At 41.2% G+C, this 18,881-nt stretch overlaps 1 protein-coding gene across 6 annotated transcripts in view; it reads right to left on the bottom strand.

Annotated features, from left to right (window-relative positions):
- Window positions 1-18,881, bottom strand: part of LOC108266386 (receptor tyrosine-protein kinase erbB-4) — a 338,116-nt gene that overhangs the window by 141,356 nt on the left and 177,879 nt on the right. For all 6 annotated transcript variants that reach the window (XM_017469591.3, XM_017469592.3, XM_053680749.1 and 3 more), the window contains one exon: window positions 871-1,057. In XM_017469591.3, the coding sequence (XP_017325080.1) occupies window positions 871-1,057 (187 nt within the window). The remainder of the gene's footprint in view (window positions 1-870; window positions 1,058-18,881) is intronic.

The following is an 18,881-nucleotide window of genomic DNA, read 5'->3' as shown; positions in this document are numbered from 1 at the left end:
ATATGTACATACATGCACAGCCATGCATGATTGTACTCCTATTTCCTTCTTATTTTCTGAAGTACTTTTGGCGACCGATATTTTCTGCACAATAATATCACACACATACGCACAAAAAAAGCGCCTCCGTTTTACAAAACTGCCTCGGAACATGAAATTTCATTTCAGAATCGATCAAATTCTACTGCGTTTGGTTGTTGGAAAGCCCCGCGGCACGACAAGACATTTTAATAGCGCACCCGAGTGTGAACCTATTGATGGTGGATCACGTCCGTACAATTATGTGATTTCTTGGAGAAAATGACGACTGAGCGTCATTTGACCACAGGCCAAGTTCCAAATAAACGTAAAGTGAAATGCAGGACCTAATTAAACCTGTTTTAATACCTCTGGCTAACAGCGTAACCCAGAAACGTGTGCTTTCGTTCGAAGGCAATGTCAGCCATACTGCCAGGTTTGACCTTGACTGGAAGCTCTAAACAAGCTCCTGCCATTTTCCCTCTAAACAAGCCTCTGGATTTTATGGCCCTAATTCTGCACGCAATTATTCAGCTGAGCTCAGCGGGCTGTCTTCGTCCCCCCCACCACCACCACCACCTCAACCCTGGGATGGGAATGAGAAAACAAATCAATCACATATCAAATACATATTCATGTGCCTTCACCTCATTCAAAGACTTATTTGCTCCACAAGCAATCCAAAAGTCCAAAAGCATCCTGAAATAAATAATAATAAAAAAAAAAAGCCTTCCATCTGAAATGCCAACATTTCAGAAGCGAGCCATAATTTCATCTCCTCTGTTTAATATTTAAAAGATTCACGATGCGAATCAGGAAAGCCTAGTTTAAAATGTATTCTGAAGGCCTTACCTGTGAGGTTCTTCAGGCCGAGCTGGCGCAGTCCGAAAGGGCCGCCTTTGCGGTAGTTGAGGAAGATGGCGAGGGCGTAGCGGTCTTCGTAGAGCCGTGTACCACGGATGATGCTCAGGTTCTCAAGAGGCAGATATTCGAACTGATTCAGAGCCACCAGCACATAACCCGTCACCTCCCGGATGGACTGGAGAGGAAATTAAACAGAAAAAGAAATAGGTATTTAAGCACATTTACTTATTATGTTTGCTTCTGGGCAAAATTATTATTATCTTATCTATGTTATCGTTTTCAAAGTGGAACAGCGCAAAAAATTTTTTCTCGAAATATGAAAAATCCGCCATTTTAGTACAAACGCCCGCCTGATGTTAGTAGGTAGGAAAATACAACGCAAAATTTGGGATTTTTTTTTTTTTCTTGGAGTATTATTACCAGGATATGAAAAACTAAAACGATACTAACACAAATTACAAACTAAAAGTAATGATTTTGGAAAGATAAACGAAATCAAAAATATTTACGCACCATTAACGCCAACTGAAATCGAAAACCAAAAATACAAAAACTAAATAAAAATAAAAAAAACTAGCAACGGTTTAAAAAATATAAATACTATAATAACCCTGCCGTCCGTTGCTTAGTAGTAGAATAAAGTGTGGGATAAATCTATATAATTTGTAAAATGACTTACAAATAAAAAAATTTAACCCGGGATTGCACAAGAATTCACTCCCAACCCCTAAATTAGATCTTGCGTAACCAGTTTCCATCAGAACTCATATAATTAGCTGAATGGAGTTCACCTGTGTGTAATTAAAGTGTCATGTGATCTCCATAAATAAACCTGTTCCCTGGAAGAACCCAGATTTGATTGCCTGATCAAAGAGCATAATGAAAACCAAGTAGCAATAAAAACAAGTCCGGGAGAAAGTTCTAGAAAACGATCAGTCAGGGTTTGGCTTGGGGGTGGGGGTGGGGGGGACTATTCCAAATATCCTGTGGAGCACCATTAAATCCCATTAAATAAAGAATATGGCACAACTGCAACTCAGCCTAGAGGAGGCTGTCTGTCAGTGACCGGGGTAGATTAATTAAGCCGAGAAGCTGTTCAGAAGACGACTATAGCTTGGGCGCTCCACAAATCTATGAAAGAATGGCGAGCCGCATGACATTCTGTTTGGAGTTTGCCAAAAGGCATGTTGGAGACTCGACAAACATGTCAAAAGTTCTCTGATCCGATGATACAAAAAAAAAAGAAGGGGGTCACGAAGCTTGGCACAAACCTCTCTACATTTGGCAGAAACCCAGCGCTGCTCACCACCCTGAGAACACCAACTCCCCAGTGAAGCATAGTGGTAGTAGCATCACGCTGAGCATTACCCTTGGGATTGTCTATGATTAATGCCCTGTTGTTGTTGTTTTTTTTCAAAACGAGATTGATTTCCAGTTTACTATTATGGGCTGTTTTGTATCGATTCATGACATATGATGCCAATTATACTCTTTTTTTTAAAAAAAAAACAACAACAAAACAAACAAAAAAAATAGCACCTTTTTCACACTGGAATGTGTGAAGAGAAAATCTGTATTTTCAGCTGGAACTCTTGGGATTTTTTGACCTGAAACCTTTCTTTATGGGTTTCCACATATGTATTTGATTGTGATGTTTCATCGTGTTGTGCCAAGAGAAGTGTGTCGGGGCACTATAGAGTAAGGATAGCTTCATTTCCTCATGAGTTTGATGGAAATCCTGTTTTTTTTTTTTTTTGGGGTGTGTAGTGTCAGCACTAAGGAATGAATTTAGAACAGGCCTGCAGGAGAACACAGAGTGTTGAATACTACGAGATGAAGGTATGTGTGTGTGTGTGTGTGTGTGTGTGTTCCTCCTCTCAGTGACAGCTGTCAGGAGGAGTGTGTATCAGCCCTGTGTACTCTGTAGAGTGTCACAGCCCGTCATGGTGCCGTCATCCTCCACCACTCTCGCCCAAAGCCATGGACACACACACTTTCTTTAACATTTATACTTTCATTTATGCCAGCTAATAAAACTCTTAATCATAACAGTACAGGGACAGACCTTTACTTATAGATATCTGATAGACACCAGGATCAGAACACACAGATGCAACAAACACCAATGCACCAAGTGCAGTACCCCGGTGTGCCGTGCTTAAAAAGAGTCTAAAAATATCACTTTGGATTGACGGGTTATTCTACTGAACGTAAGAAAGCCAAATGACGACACTAGCATGTTGGTAGTCGCTGGAGCACATAGGAACGTGATGGAGAATGTTGGTCTGGATTGTTCTTTGCTGGTGAATACCTGTGTTGGATGGTACATGATGGTAATCTGATGGAGAATTTGGTGTTTGATGGAGAATGATGGCTGATGATGAATGCTGGTGGTTTATGGAAAATTATAGTTTTCTATAGAGCTCAGCAGTATTTCAGATGGCGAATGCTGGTTTTTGATGGAAGATGGAGCATGGTAGAGTCTGGTGAGGATTGTGGGTGGTTTATGGATAATGATAGTATTTCTGACGGGGAATGTTGGTGTTTGATAGAGGATGGTAGTGTTTCTAATGGATAATCTTGGTGTTTGGTGGATAATGGTAGTGCTTCTGATGGACAGTGTTGGACGGTAGTGTTTCTGATGGAGAATGGTAGTGCTTCTGATGGTAAATGTGGGTGTTTGGTGGATAATGGTAGTGTTTCTAATGGAGAATGTTTGTGTCTCTTGGGGAATTACTGTGACTGTAGAATGTTGGTGTTTTACATTGGTAGAAAGTTGGTATATGTTGTGAAATTTTGGTGTGTGTTTGCTGTCTACATTAGTGTAGTTAAGTTGATAAGTTGGTGTTTTTTAGTCAGTGTTTATTGGTAAAGGTTGTTGCTTGTTGGAGGAGGCCAGTGTGCACTAATCTTTAAAGAAATACTGCATCGTTTGCATCGCTGGCCATTTGTGGCACAGAATCCAAAATGCCTGATTCTTAAGGTCTAAACTCATCCATATTTGTCCTGAAACGATCAGCTTCTTCACCTACAATTAACAGAATACGAGAAATACCTCACATGCCTGCCTGAGTGACTAAATTCTGCCCCTAACCAGATGAGCATGACACTACATTTCGACCAGAGCTTAACAAATACATCACATATTTTTAAATTCTTGCCAAATACCCTACACATCTACCCTAGCCTGCCAACTACCCCAGAACCCCAGGCACTGGCAACTAAACCCATCCTAGTTACCTAGCAACCTCGGAAATCTGCTAGTACTCAAAAGAGCGGAACATGGAAAAAAAAAAAAAAAAAAGCCCCTAGAAAGCAACCAGGGGTGAAAATCAACAACAAACAGAGGCATCATTGTCGTTCTTTGGCTAATTGAATTAAAGGATTGCTTTGCTGAGAGTCCTATTCATTGTCTGTTTTCACTTTCCACCATTTCATTTTCTCTCTCTTTCCCCAACTCATTTATTTCATTGTTAGTGGATCAATGCTTTCCAGAGAGTGAGAGAAGGGGCCATTTCTCTTACTGTTTACTCAGTAAGGAGGCGCATAAGTAAAGGAAAACACCTTGCTGTGATTATAAGCTTAGTTTACAGATAATAGTACACACAGAAAGAGGAGAAAAAAGAAATAAATTAAAAAAAACCCTGACAGGCTATGTGGAGAACACCATCTTACTGCCAATCACCAGTAGAGGTAACTTGAAGGTTAAAGTGTCTGCTATTATTTATAGACCACGGAAGTGATTGGAGAAGGCCTGGATCTTTTCAAACCCCTGCCCTTAAAGCCTCTTCCAGTGAGATGAGTGGGACACTCTGAGGGGAAAAAATGCCTGTCCCCAAGAACACACCATGCCTTTCAGGAGGCCCTTGGGGTGGACATGTGCAGGTCCTGATAAAAGCATGCTGTAAAGGCAATGTTTGTGAATGTGTGAGCTTGACAAGCAGAGAACCAGGGGCATCTGGGAAAAGCGAAGCCCAAATCGTGATCTGACAAAGGATCCATGCTGACAGTGGCTCAGTGGGTAAGGCTTTGGGCCATGAATCAGAAGGTTAGGAGTTCAAATTCAGGCATTGTCAAACAGCCACTTTTGTGCCCTTGATCTTTAGAGCATGGCACCATACACCACTTCATCTCCTCAACTATAAGTCATTTTGGATAAAAGTACATGTCAAACAAGCAGACCCTGCTCCTCCCAAGCATCAGAAGTGATTTTATGAAATTTCTACAAAGGCCAGGATCAGAGGCTTCCTTCTTGTCCATATCAAATACCAAACACAAGAACAGTTCAAGTTATTTGCTAATACATGAAACTGTGGCTACGTCTTAGCTGACATTCCTAGCCGGTTCTGTGAACCCTACCAGGAAAAGTGTGAAGGAAAATGAATGAATGAAGTAATGAATGAATGAATATTGCATAACACCGGAAATATATAGTCAAATGCAGGGATTATCGAATGAACAACAAGCATAGATTGTAATCCAGTAAAGAGGCCAGGTCAAAACCACAAAAAGACATGAACGCAAGTAACTAATCCAAAGAAGCAGGCCAAACACGGTGACCGTGAAAACAGAAATCCAATGAATATAATGAAGGCAAGACTTCATAAAAAGTCTAAGTGGGAAACTGAAGTCTTTATAGTGACTCTCAGTGCGGAAGAGATTGCAATAAGGTATGCTAAGAAAGCCGGAATGCTAGTATTCCAGCGTCGGAAGCCTGTGACAGTATTCCTGTCTCATACCCAGTGTTTCCCAGGATTGGCTCTGGATCCACAGTGTCCATGACCAGAATAAAGCTGATATTAAAGATGAATCAATTCATTTACTATAAAATAAAGCCTTTTTTTTTCTTTCCATGGACAAATTTACAGCTCTCTTTGTCGCTGGAAATTTTTTAATCTTTCAGAACGGTGCACAGCATGTCTTCCCTTGTAATCTTTTCCTTGACAATAAAATATTTTGTCAATGTAGACCACTTACAATTAAATGATAGATTTCATCTCGAGTTATCATGCTGTTAAATTGAAATGGACAAACGAGAAAGAACATGGCCTGTTTTCTCTTTTTGTTTTAATCTCTCCTGAGGACACAAAAGTGGAAGGTTTTGTAGATATATGAAAGACCTGGGGACATTCACTTGAGTGTTTTTCTCTTCCCGTTGGCTGAGCTTTGTTGGAGGAAGTGTGCCCGAGAAACAAAAGCTCCTTTCACTCTTCACTCTCGGAGACGTGCCCGGTATGGAAATAGAGTTCTTCAGCCCTGAACTTCTGAGAGCCATGGATGGGCAGAGAATAAGGGCTGAAACAAGAGGGTTTGAGAGAGGGAGAGAGAGAGGAATGGAGAGAGAGAGCGAGAGGGTGGGTGGGTTAGACAGGCAGTGCTGGAGTCCATAAGCACAAGAGAAGGTGTGCTGTGAAGCAAATCATGGCTAGGCTCCTGTATATTTTAATACATAATTAATACTCCACCTGTTCCGGTTCAGAGAGAAAAACAGAGAGGGAAGAAGGAGAAAAAGAAAGCCCAAGTGCACAAGCATGAGAGAGGGGATAAAGTGAGATCTCACAAGGGAAATAGATAGAAATACGGCGTGAGAAAAGAGAGAGGGAGACCAATTAAGCAGAGGAGGTAAGAGTGTAATGACACTATTAACACATTTGAGAGGCTCAACACATGTTACACTGATTACCTCTCATTTACATACATATTGAACTTGTTGCTTGTGCCAGAGGGGTTTCACGTGTGCATCTGGGATTTATCTAACTTCGCCCGCTTCACCTCAGATAAAGCACAGCATTATTCCGAAGAGTCAGGGGAAGACAGTACCAACCCGAGACAACAGGAAGGAGACAGGAACTCAAAGGGAACCCGACCTTTTCTGGGTCGCAGGTGAAGAAGAGTAAAGACTAACAGTAATACGTGTGATGAAAGGATGTCCGGGGATGAGCACGGGACAGACCTAGGTACAAACCTACAGTACCCAGGTGAGATTATCCATTGAAGCAAGGGTGAGACTTGGGAATAAACTGTTTTTAGGAAGTGCAAATCTTTAGTGTATCCACATGGGACAAGGGACAGTGCAGGAGCTCCAAGCAGAAATAGAGCATCAATATGAATCAGGTAGGGCCGGAAGCAGATCAGGAGCCACAGCAGCAGAAGAGTTGTACCCAAGGTGGAAAGATTGTAAGATAATAAAGAAAGATAGTGATAGACCGGTGTTTACAGCATTGGGTTACTGATGGGAAAGTCATGGGTTTAAATCCAAAGCTGGTACTGTTGAGTTGTCAACTAGATGGTACCAAAGTTGGAAAGATTGTAAGAAGATAAAGAGGGGCCAACGTAGCTTAGTGTTTATGGCACTGGGTTATCGATGGGGAAGTCATGGGTCTAAATCCCAAGCTGGCACTATTGGGCCCTTGAGCAAGAAAAAACCTCAACAGCTTTGCTGTATCCTGTCTCATCCGTTCACTTGAAATAAATAAAAACAAAAAATGAAATGAGCCAAAATGAGTTCAGTGTGCAGGTACTAATCTTTATGAACAATCAAAATTGCTTCCTCGAGAAATGTGTCATAGCCTTGATTTCCTGTCCAGAGTGTCATACAAGTGAGTCCACTACTGTAGTCTCCGACAGCACCAGGCATCTACATGACGGTATGCCTTTTTTTTTTTTTTTTTTTCATTTTTATCTCCCTCCTCTGATATTTGAGACACTATAAACGTAATGCAAATGCTGCTTTTTAAAGGGCAACACGCTCAAGAAGTTGGATCAACTTGCATCTAAATGACAAAAAAAAAATATATAGGGCAACCTCAAAGCATACTTAAGCTATTCACTTTGTGCCCCTGCCAAAATGCTTTCCCATGAGTTATTCGCCTGATAAAGGACCTGATTTGAAGACGGACATAAAAAGGAATTGGAGATAATCAGGACTCATCTAACGCCACAGCGAGTCTGCCGGTCATTAATCTTAGTTAAATAGTGAATCCATTAAGTCTTTGGTGGCTTTGTGATGCATGGCCAGTTCGGCAAGCAGTCTTGACAGTGTGACAGATGCTTGTAAGGTCTGCTGATGAACAGAGCCCGCTAGCAATGTTCACCTCTATGTGACAGTAAGCTAATGCAGATCCTGTACAGACAGATTTGTGAGTCTTCAGTCTTTGTTTGAGGATCGCCAGTGACTCAGCTGTTTGGACAGCCAGAGGAATTTCATTCCATCACCTGGGTGCCAGGACAGAGAAGAGTCTTACCTACTTTGTGTGTTCAGGGTTGATTGGGCGAGCCAATCCTTGCTTGGGGACTGTGGTGCAAAGCAGGGCTTCATGAATGTCCTCCGGTCCAATTTTGTCTTTCTAATCAAGCATCAGTGCTTTGAATCAGATGTGGGCTGCTACCGGGAAGCCAGTGGAAGCTGCCCTGGGGCTTCCCTCAAGGCTGGATTGGGATTTTCCTGTCTTTGCAACTCGGCAAAATCCAAGTCCAGTAGCACCTTCTTCTCCAGAGGTGATCTCTGGTGTCTCGTTAGCCAGCCATTAAAAAGCTACATTTAAGGGAGACAACATGAGATACAGAGATAGCTCAGCAGTTTCTGGACAGGACGGCTGTGAGGTCTAATCCCAAAACTGTTGAACGCCTGCCTAACTTTCAACATCCTCCTAATGAGAGGAAATGCAAGCAAATGAATCGCACAAGGTTTTAACTAAAGCTTATTATCATGAATTCTCCCTTTCGGCACGTGATGTGTTTCCCTGCGTGAAGACTGCCACTCTCGTTTGTTTGGTTTGGAGTTTTAAGTTGTGTCTTTTGGTTTGTTATGGCTACGTGCATTTGCTTTGGTTTATTCCGGTCTCTGCGCCTGTCTGATCATCGGTTTATTCCCTTAATGTATTCAGGTCTTCTGGTGTTTCACTTTGATTTAGTCTGCATATTTCTCAAGCGTTTCTAAGTCGTAGATTCCCATGTTCACTTGTCCCTCGCAGATTTGTTTTCTGATTTCTGAATTTGGATTATCCTAATTTAATGCTATGAACTTTGATTATGGTTTTTTCGATTACCCTTACGTGACACTATTTCTCCTTAACTGTCTCTTCCGCTCTCGAATAAAATGCCCCCATTCTCTCCAAGTTCAAATAAGCCTGCGTTTCTTTTACAGGTCATGGCCATGATGTACATTTGTCACAGAGTGATTACTCTAAGAGATACGCATCTGCATTTGGGTGTGTGGACGCATCGGTTAATCCAGGAACACGTAGAGACAACTGAAACTGAGAAGATATGAATCTCCCATAGAAAGGCGTGAGGTGGCTCTTTAGATGAAAGAAAGACAGCCACTTCAGTAGGCACGAGCTGTGTCTCGGAGCCGACACTAGCGTCTGTGGTTTTCCTGCGAGATTCATTTCATTTCCTCATATCACCAACAGCTCACACTGCATCAGAGATTAATAACACAGTTCTCACTTGGAGGTTTTGGGGAGATTCTGTCTAATTCTGCAGACACACCGACTCAGAATGGACTTTTGAAGAAGAAAAAAAATTACAGCACAGGCACAAATCATGTAAAATAAAAAAAAATTAAAAATACCCTTAAGATGGTCCATAAGGTTCAATTCTGTCTCTAAATACATTATAAAGGTCCACACTATCCTGCAGGTCCTCTGCCTAAAAGTACCACATCACTGAAAGTGTTTGTCCATGGAAAAAGGGTATCATTTTTTTTTTCTTTTTCTGAGACCACATTATATTCCTCTGTCCAAAAGAATACACTGAAAACCATCTGTACCACCATATGACAACTTCATTCAATATGGAAGCTCTGAACTGATTCCATGCGCTGAAAATGTGGCGCCATTATTTTTTACTTAATATCTCATTATTTCTACTTCATAACTTGTTATTTCAAAATACATTTAGGGTGTCGGTTTTGGTCTGAACATTCATCATGATGGACAATAATTGGAGAAACACCATGTGGTGCAAAACAGTGTGTGTGTGTGTGTGTTATCACGACTCATTTAAAGTAAAGCCCTCTTACAAACAAGAGAAACATGCTGTGATTTCTCTAAATGTCACATCAAAGTTGTTACAACATCCTCGTCTACCATATGATCTTTAATTATCTCTCTCTCTCTCACACACACACATCATTTCTGTTTTATTCTGTACTACTATCACACACCCATTTCCCAATTTCCTCACATCACTCTATCTGTGTTATTGCCCCCTCGTCCATATTCGATATCTGCTCCACTACTCCACTATCCATATCAGCGTTGCCTTGGTATAAGAATGGACTAAATAATGGAGAAAGGACATGTGAGTGCAGAGGTATAGTAAGTTACATGAATTTGATTGTCAACTAAGAGCAACCGTTTGTCAGGTAATAATCTATTCTCTGTCTGTATCGAGCTGTATGTATGGGTGACTTCTCTGGACCTCGGAATTTGCCCGATTCATCCTGATACGTCTTCTACTTGGAGCTTCTTATTTGCTTTCTGCTGCTGTGGCTGGTTCCACATGAATACTATAAAGATTTTATACTTCCCAAAACCCAGTATATAGGTAACTCTCATGCTTGCTTCAGGCCCTTGCTGTAGTTTTGTACCAAAGAACTGCTAAACTGTAGGCGGCTGAACTACAGGTGCACAAAAACCACAAAAAAATGGGAATAATGTCAGGGGGGCACGGTGGTTTAGTGGTTAGCACATTTGCCTCGCAGCTCCAGGGCTGGGTTTTTTTTTTATCCCCGCCTTTGTCCTGTGTGCATGGAGTTTGCATGTTCTCCCTGTGCTTCGGGGGTTTCCTCCGGGCACTCCGATGTCTTGCGCCAGCAGGCTGATTGGCATCTCTAACATTGTGTGTGTGTGTGTCTGTGATAGTGCCCTGCCCCAAGTTCCCTGGGATAAGCTCCAGGCCCTCCTGTGACCCTGTGTAGGATAAGCGGTGTGGAAAATGGGTGGGAATTAACCTCAAATGTCAGGGACGTGCATGTCAGACATGGGTAAACAACACCAGCAAAGCGAAACAGTGCTGTTAGGCCATCATCTATATAATCATAGACAAGAACACATTCATTCGTTCATCTTCAATACATGCTTTTGTCTAGTCGGCGTCTCGGTGGATCCGAGCCAATTGCGGGAACACTGTTCATGAGGTGGAATGGACACCAGACTATCACAGGACACTATTTACACCTACAGTACATTCACAACTTTGGGCAATTTAGAGCATTCGGTTCACCCACCAGCATGTTTTTGAGAGGTGGGAAGGAAAATTGAGCTCAGGAACAAACCAGGAACCCTGGAACTCAAATTCAGTGTTTAAGATGAAGGTTTTCCATACTGTACATGCACTGACAGTTTCACCGACTGGAATACACAATAACACACTCATTAATCCCATTTCTTCAGCGTTAGAGCTATTTTATACACGAGGGATACACGCAGTAGAGTGCATTCCTCCACTACGACATGAGAGACTGAAGAAATGATGAGCTGAAAAGGCACAATAACGGCACATAATGAGCTCTGTTTTGTTTCTCACTGAGGGGAGAAAACAGATGTATTAGCATACTAAAACCATATGCTAACTTGTTTTTTTGGGGTTTTTTGAAAGACCTTTTCGAGAGGGTTTCCGCACTCTACTCCCAGTGATATAAAGAACCTTCTAGCTTTGGTCCTAACCTGAACTCACCTTAGTTCAAAGACATTCCAGAATAATTCTTAATTTATTTAAATGTATTAAGAAACCCCCCCCCAGCAAAAAAATAAGATAAAATAACAACAAACAAACAAACGAACAAAAAAAAACAAAACCTATTTAGTAATCTATTTAAAACCCTCTATTAGATCTGAGGATACAGCCACTCACTCAATATCGGCTGGAAAAATATAATATATGGGCGAGGCCTTGAAAACGTCTTTGCTCAAGGCAAGCATTAACAAGGTGAATATAAATACAGCTTACTCATAGGTAAGTGAAAGGCTAATCTTCGCTCTGACCATGCTGCAGGATGTCTAATGAGAGCTGAACAAGTTTTATAAACAGAGTTGGAGGACAAAGGTGCTTTTTAGATACTAGCAATGTTAATGAATGCTAGTTTGCTAGCTACATTAAAGCTATCATATACACTTTAGCCTGATTCTGATCGTGTGCAGAGAGGCGCTGTGGAGAAATAGCTCTGAGGACTTCCTGCTCACGTCTGTCGTGATTGGTCAGTAGTGACGTGTGAATAAACAGGAGATGGAAAGTAGTAGGAATGCAGGACTTCACAGATTGTTGGCTCACAGTGACTCCATCAGGTTTTATACTGTACATTTCGCAAAGCATAAACACTGTTCCTTTTAAAAATAAGTTGCTTATAGCTAGTAAAACGATTATATTGGTCATGCAGCAAAGAAAAGCTCTACATTGCACGACACTGCTGGAAAAACCTGTCGTAGTATAGGCGGTTTGTTTTCAACCTTTTCCACAAATCAAACAAAGATGATTTCCAGTAGCAAGCAGATATAATCCACTTCCCTAGGTTTTCTAGCTTGTTCCAGCCATATTTCTATTTGTTCCCTATATCCCAGGGGCTGTGAATGAGAGGAACAGTAATATTCTGCAGAATCAGTGTAAAATTAATAAAGTTCAGTCCGAGGAAACAGTTACCGACTCGCAGAAAGTGAAGGACTCTCGTTCTCTTTGCATGAGGGACTTGGACTCCATCAGAATTTCTTTAATAAGGATCCTGTCCCGCTGGAATTCTCCAAATTGGATTTATATGTATGTAATTATATGTAATTGATTCGTCCCATTAATTACGGTCCGGTTCAGCTTGTGTCATGGTTAATATTGCGCACTTTTGATGAGAAGAGGCTCCGCGCCGGGATCGTTTGGGGCGGATGGCAATTATTCAATTAGAAAGCACGAGTCCTGCCGCATCTTAATCCTGTCCATGCAGAACTGGAAGAACGTCATCTTTAATAAGGTATGCCAGTGGAGAAACACAACACCAATACACACAGAGAGTGACTGACTTGGGGGGGGGGACACTTGTCTAACTCGGTCTAACTTGGTCTCACTTTCTCAATCTGCAAAGCGAAGTCAGACCTTGACCATTTCCTCTAGGTCAAGGGGTTTCATTAAGTAAATCAAATACTGCTCGCGTTTCAAAGTCACTTGTGAGTCGTTTATGACTCTCGGTAACTCTAATAATTCGGTGAAAACAATGATAAGCCTGGTTTTTTTCCCCCTCCGTAATAAGAAGCTCTGTTTAGGGGAAACCTGTGAGATAACCAGGCTTTACAATGTCCAACACTTGACATCTACTAAATCAGCCTCGCTCCTTCAGGCTGCATTCGAATGCATTTTTCTATGTGGATATCAAAAATAACAACAGGATAAGAGTCCCGTATCTAAATCAAGAACGTGTGCCTTACCACCAAGAGCTTTTAAATCAAAGAATACAATAGGGCTATTTGTATTTCCTTTAACACCCTCCACTCCCTCCAGGCCACCTTTAAAAAAAAATTAGCTCAATAACTCGTCTGGCATTTGAATTATCCTATTAGTGCAAAGTGATTACAAAAAAGCAAGACGGTCTGACATGATTAAGATTCAATCAGCGAAGGTTATTATTATAAATTAATGCTAAAATGTTTTCACATAATTTCCCAAGCTTCCTCATTGCAAAGTCCCACCCAATAGCTAATTCTTATGTATTGCATGGCAACCCCCAAGCTGGAATGTGAAGCCAAACCTCTTTCTTCCTCCAAGGCATATAAAGCTAATAACGTTTTTTTTTTTTTTGGACCTACTGCTAATTGTACTTTGAATGATTCAGATTGTGTATTTGGCAAATTAACAACTTTGTTAATCATGAATCTGGGATGTGAAAACCCCAAAAACCTTTTGAGGAAGATCCTTAACCCTCAGCTGCTCATTTCTGTACTTTGATTTGGTTCCTACCCTGTTCGTGAACATGTCCTCCCGAGTTCCTCCAAGTTCCACCCGGTAACTCTTTCTCCTCTGTTGTGGTGGCTTTCAAACTTTATAGCCAGGGACTCTTTTACTTGTAAACTAAATTCCACAGACCCCTCAGTATGGATAATATTATTTGTTGTAGTCCAACAGCTTTCTATTCCTGAACTTCCCACCAAAAAAAAAAAAAACACATTAGGTCTGCGTTGACTTTGGTGCTTGGACCCCTAAATACACCACAGGTTTGAATCATCCAGACTGTGTATTCGAGACAGTGTATTTAGCGGATTCAGCTTTGTTAATAGTGAATCTGGGATATGAAAATCCCAGAATGGTGCAGAACTTCTGTTGAACCGTTGAACTGCTTAACTCCGTGCTTGGATTTGGTTCGGCCCTGTTGGTAAAGCGTTTACCCAATTTTCTCCAAATGGCCTCAATGCCAGGTTAGGCCAACATGTGCTGTATATTTTGCACCTGCTGCATCTTTATGACCTTCTGCTCATGCAATGTCAAGGAACATAAGCAATAGTGCTTGAAACTTCAGAACCACAGGATGCCTTGTCCCCTCCCCCTTTTTTTTTTCATAATTAGTTCTCCTGTGTTATGCTGCTAAACCAGTAAACGGTTACAGATCATTGCTTCTTGATATTTGCAAAGTAAATTGAACTATTAATTGCATCATGGAACTACAGATCAATGTGGGAATAATAATTTTATATATATATATATATATATATATATATATATATATATATATATATATATATATATATATATATATATATATATATATATATTTCAATATACACGACTGGCACCCTGTCCAGGGTGTACCCCGCCTTGTGCCCGGTGCTCCCTGGGATAGGCTCCAGGTTCCCCCGCAGTTGAAGATGGATGGATGGATAATATACACTTCATGTACTAAAATCTCCAGAGACTTTAAAGTCTACCTGCCGCATTATTAGTTCAGAGACGCGAGTTCCCACTCTTATTAGTTCTAGTTGCAGGTTGTTTTTATTTGGATTGGAGGTTTCAATCAATTCAGCTTCAGAGAACTCAAAGACCCATATGCACTGGCTCGCTAACCGAAACCTAATTAGCCTAACCCCTGCTACGGATCCCTGTGAAGACGTCATTACCTCTGCTGAGATGTTTTCACACCTGACTCCGGACCGTGCTGATTTATTGGCAGGATGAGCTCTTTAGCCTCACTGCACAGTGCTCAGGGGGCTGTTACGCTACCGCTGCCTGATCAAGCTTAATAGACATAACAGTGTTATTAGCTAATAAATCCTGATAGGTCTGGCTGCTTAGGAAATCCATACAGACAGCGTGTGACTCTTCACATGGAGTTTACAGCTTGAAGCCTTTGATTTCATGTTCTATATGAGCCAACCTTCCACTCAACAGATCCTTATTATTCAAGAACGAGTGAGAAATGTTTTTTTGTATGAAATCTATTTGACTGATGCTTCTGAGCCGATATCCCTCCCTCTCAGAGCGCTGTTTGCATGTCACGTCCATGCCATGTGCTTCTGTTTTCGTTCTTGTCCTGCCCCCACCCCTGCCTTAGCACTGGTTTATTTTCCAAATATATGCACCTGTTCTGTGTTTATCCCGTAATTATGCTGTAAATGTATACCCTGCTGTGTCCATGTTTCTATGCAACAGTGCCATTGTGCCCTTCTAAGTGTTTGTGTTTTCCGGTTTTTCCAAGATACGCCTTTCCAGAATCTAGCTCTAGCGACTTCTAACAGCTTTTTTGTAGACCACCTGACAAATGCTCAAAACGTGCTGAAAACAAAACGGATGGACGTTTTTTTCGGTGAGTCAGAAGCGGAATTATTTTGCATGTGTTTTTAAATGCTGTCTCGGTTGAGCTGGACCCTGAAGTCCAAATGTCATAATCGAAAATTGTCGCAGGGGTCAGAGAACAGGCAAAGACGTCATTAACGATGGCGTATCCGTATTCATGGTCACGGCACAGGCACAGATCAAAAACCAGGAAATGACAAGGATCGGAAAACAGAAATGCGGGGAAAACAAGGCTCGGACCTTAAACGACAGAAACGCACAATACAGAAAAGCTCAATGGCCCAGCGGCGATAGCTTAGCAGGGCTGGGATTTGAACTCACAACCTTCTAATCAATACCAATTGCCGTAACCACCGAGCTACCGCTGCCTGGGAGCCCGAGACATAAACGACAAGAGTCTAGGACAACAAAAGACAAGCAAACAGTGCAGACAAGGACTATATATACCCACGAGTGCTCATTAACAAAACGTGAATCAGGTGCAGGTGGTCATGTGACAGCTAGTGCAGTGCAGTGGCTGATGGGAACTGGAGTCCAGAGTTTCTTGATACATGACACTCTGGCTCATTCCTCACGGCCTCATTTGACTGACACTGTCGTGGAAATAACGCCTAATTAATCCAGTCTTTTTTCTCCAGTTTCTAATAACAAAATGACTTGTTATTAGCGTATTTTTATTACATTGCCGATGATATGACCGCTGGGATCTGACTATAAACTGAACTAATTTTTTGGTTCATTATACCGTGTAAGTATTAAAAAAAACAAAAACAAAACATGATCGAATCGTGACTAGAACAGTTAGCTAGTCCGGTTTTAAACGTCTTTAGGCAGACTGACCGATTTCACCGCTTGAACTGGCTCCTGATGATCTTTGTACGCAAACACCAAGACAGTAGCCTACATACAATAATTTATGTATATATTTCAGTTGTTTTACCCAAAAATGCAGCTCTACTTACTGTACTTCGGATTTTTGAAGCAAATGCTCTAAATGTCTATGTAAATAAAAATGTAAATGCACTGAATTTGCGTCGTAAACAAAATGCAAATAGACGTTTCGGGATTCATTAGAGGCTACCTTCTTTTTTTTTTCTTTTTTTTTTGCATGTGTTTTAAATGAATCGAATCTGAAAGTTGCAAGCAGAACTAGCACACTCCTAGAGAGCAGAGAGTCGCAGAACTCAGATGCTTCACAAGCGAGATGAAATTGCTGTGATTTCCTTATTATATTATATATATATATATATATATATATATATATATATATATATATATATATATATATATATATATATATATACACACACATTTCTATGAAACAGAGCTGGTCTGATGATCAGAGCTACTGTAGAGAAAAATGACACGGATCTGGCCACTATCATTACTGATGAGGAAAATCTGAGAGCTGCACAAGACTATAATCTGTTTGCTTGAACAGAACATCGGCAATTTCAAACATCTGGCAACGGACTGATGGAGAAGAACCGCTTTATTTATTCATTTATTCAATTTATTTATTGAGAGCTGTGCTGCTTTAAGCTGCTTCGGCTGAAATGATTACACCTGTTGAAGAGCATTGCCTTCCCTGTGTCACTGGGGCACCATCTTGGTGAGGGAGAGTAAGACATGCAAATAGGTTCTGGAGTATTGCCGGACACGGCCTGTCTGACTTCTGAAACAAAAATACTTCTTGCTGAAATGTAGACAAAACAAAACAGTGAGTGTGTGGACCAGAGGGCGTTTCCTGAATGGAAAGTGGTTCTGGGTGAACTGGGAGCCAGTGGAGAGCCCGGTCTCACTGCCCTCGTGTCCAGCACCAAAACTACGTCTGTGGAGCTCGCAACACCAATGAGAAGCATTCGTTTTATCTGCTACAGAAGGTGTGTAACTCGCATTCAGAACAAAACATTAAACAACTTCTATAAATTGAAATATTATTGGCACCATTGTTTTGGCATGGAGGAAACATATGTAAAGGCAGCTGCATACAATAATGCAATTTCTCTCCAATTTCTGTCTCGAATCAGGTCCCCCCAAGCAGGATGTTCTGGATAAGACTGTCTGCTCGATGCTAACGTAAACGTAACAATCTTACTTGAGGAACGTTTGAGAAATTCCCCTTTCATAACTGTACAAACCGGTCGTTGGTGGTGGACTCGGTTTGCCTCGGTGGCTATTAAACCCACCTAAATTAGGTTTATATATCCAGTGGAAGTTTCAAATTTAACAGAGGGTTGTGTTTGGGCTCGATGTTTCTGATATACTACCCTGGTCAAGATCGCTTATTCATGCCATATAACTCCAGGCCTTTTCTGCAGCCGATTGTTGACGTGCGTCAGAAGTGTGTTAGCTGGCTGCCGGTGAGTAGTGGAGTCAATCGTGGGTCTCTAACACTGTGCGTACTGTCCCTGCTGGTGGATTTATGACCTGCACGGAGGAAAGCTCTCCAGGCCAGCTTGTAAATTCAGCTTCATGTCCATGGCAAGGTCTAATGCATTATCACTGAATGTACTAAAGGTTGCGATGCTGTCAAATCCCTGCTGGGCTGCGCTGAGATTTACAGACGAGTCCCCACACAGCCACAATAGCTAAAGCTCTTTTTTTTTTTTTTTTTTTTTTTTTTAAGTGAAAAAGTTTTTTTTTTCCTCTCCATTTTTCCTTTTCTTTTTTTTTTTTCAAAAACACACATTATGAACTCCTACTCACCAATTTTTCGTTTTGGGAATTTGACTGCTTATGAATAAAAGAAAAGGAGAAAAAAAAAAAACAGAAAGAGTGAACAATTTGCTTTTCATAGTTATTCATGTTCGATGCTAGACAAAAAAAAGTCTGTAATTACCCGGCTCTGACTATTTATGAAGGGATGAAGAAGTTTGAACGGGGCTGCTGGGTGGAGCTGAAACATGCGCTGACAATGCTCTAATTGCATGCTAAAGAGCTGTAATTACACCACCATGCTCGCTCTTTCTTTCTTTCTTTCTTTCTTTCTTCCTTCCTTTCTTTCTCTGTCTATTCTGTTTCCACAGTTTCAGCTACATTGAATGCTTTACCGGAGTAATACTCCTCACATACCTGAAGGTATGACAAGTCAAGAAATGTACACCTAAGAACAGCATCATTATCCAACGAGCAATTAAATGATGCTATTGCAGCCCACGGAGCGTGCTTTTAATCTGTTCCTCTCTGTATTCAAAGAACCATGTTTGTGTGACTGATGGTAACCAGAG

Source organism: Ictalurus punctatus, chromosome 6 (genome assembly GCF_001660625.3).
Source record: "Ictalurus punctatus breed USDA103 chromosome 6, Coco_2.0, whole genome shotgun sequence".
Classification (NCBI taxonomy): domain Eukaryota; kingdom Metazoa; phylum Chordata; class Actinopteri; order Siluriformes; family Ictaluridae; genus Ictalurus; species Ictalurus punctatus.
The sequence above is the reverse complement of the archived record's forward strand: the minus strand, read 5'-3'. Positions and strand labels throughout refer to the sequence as shown.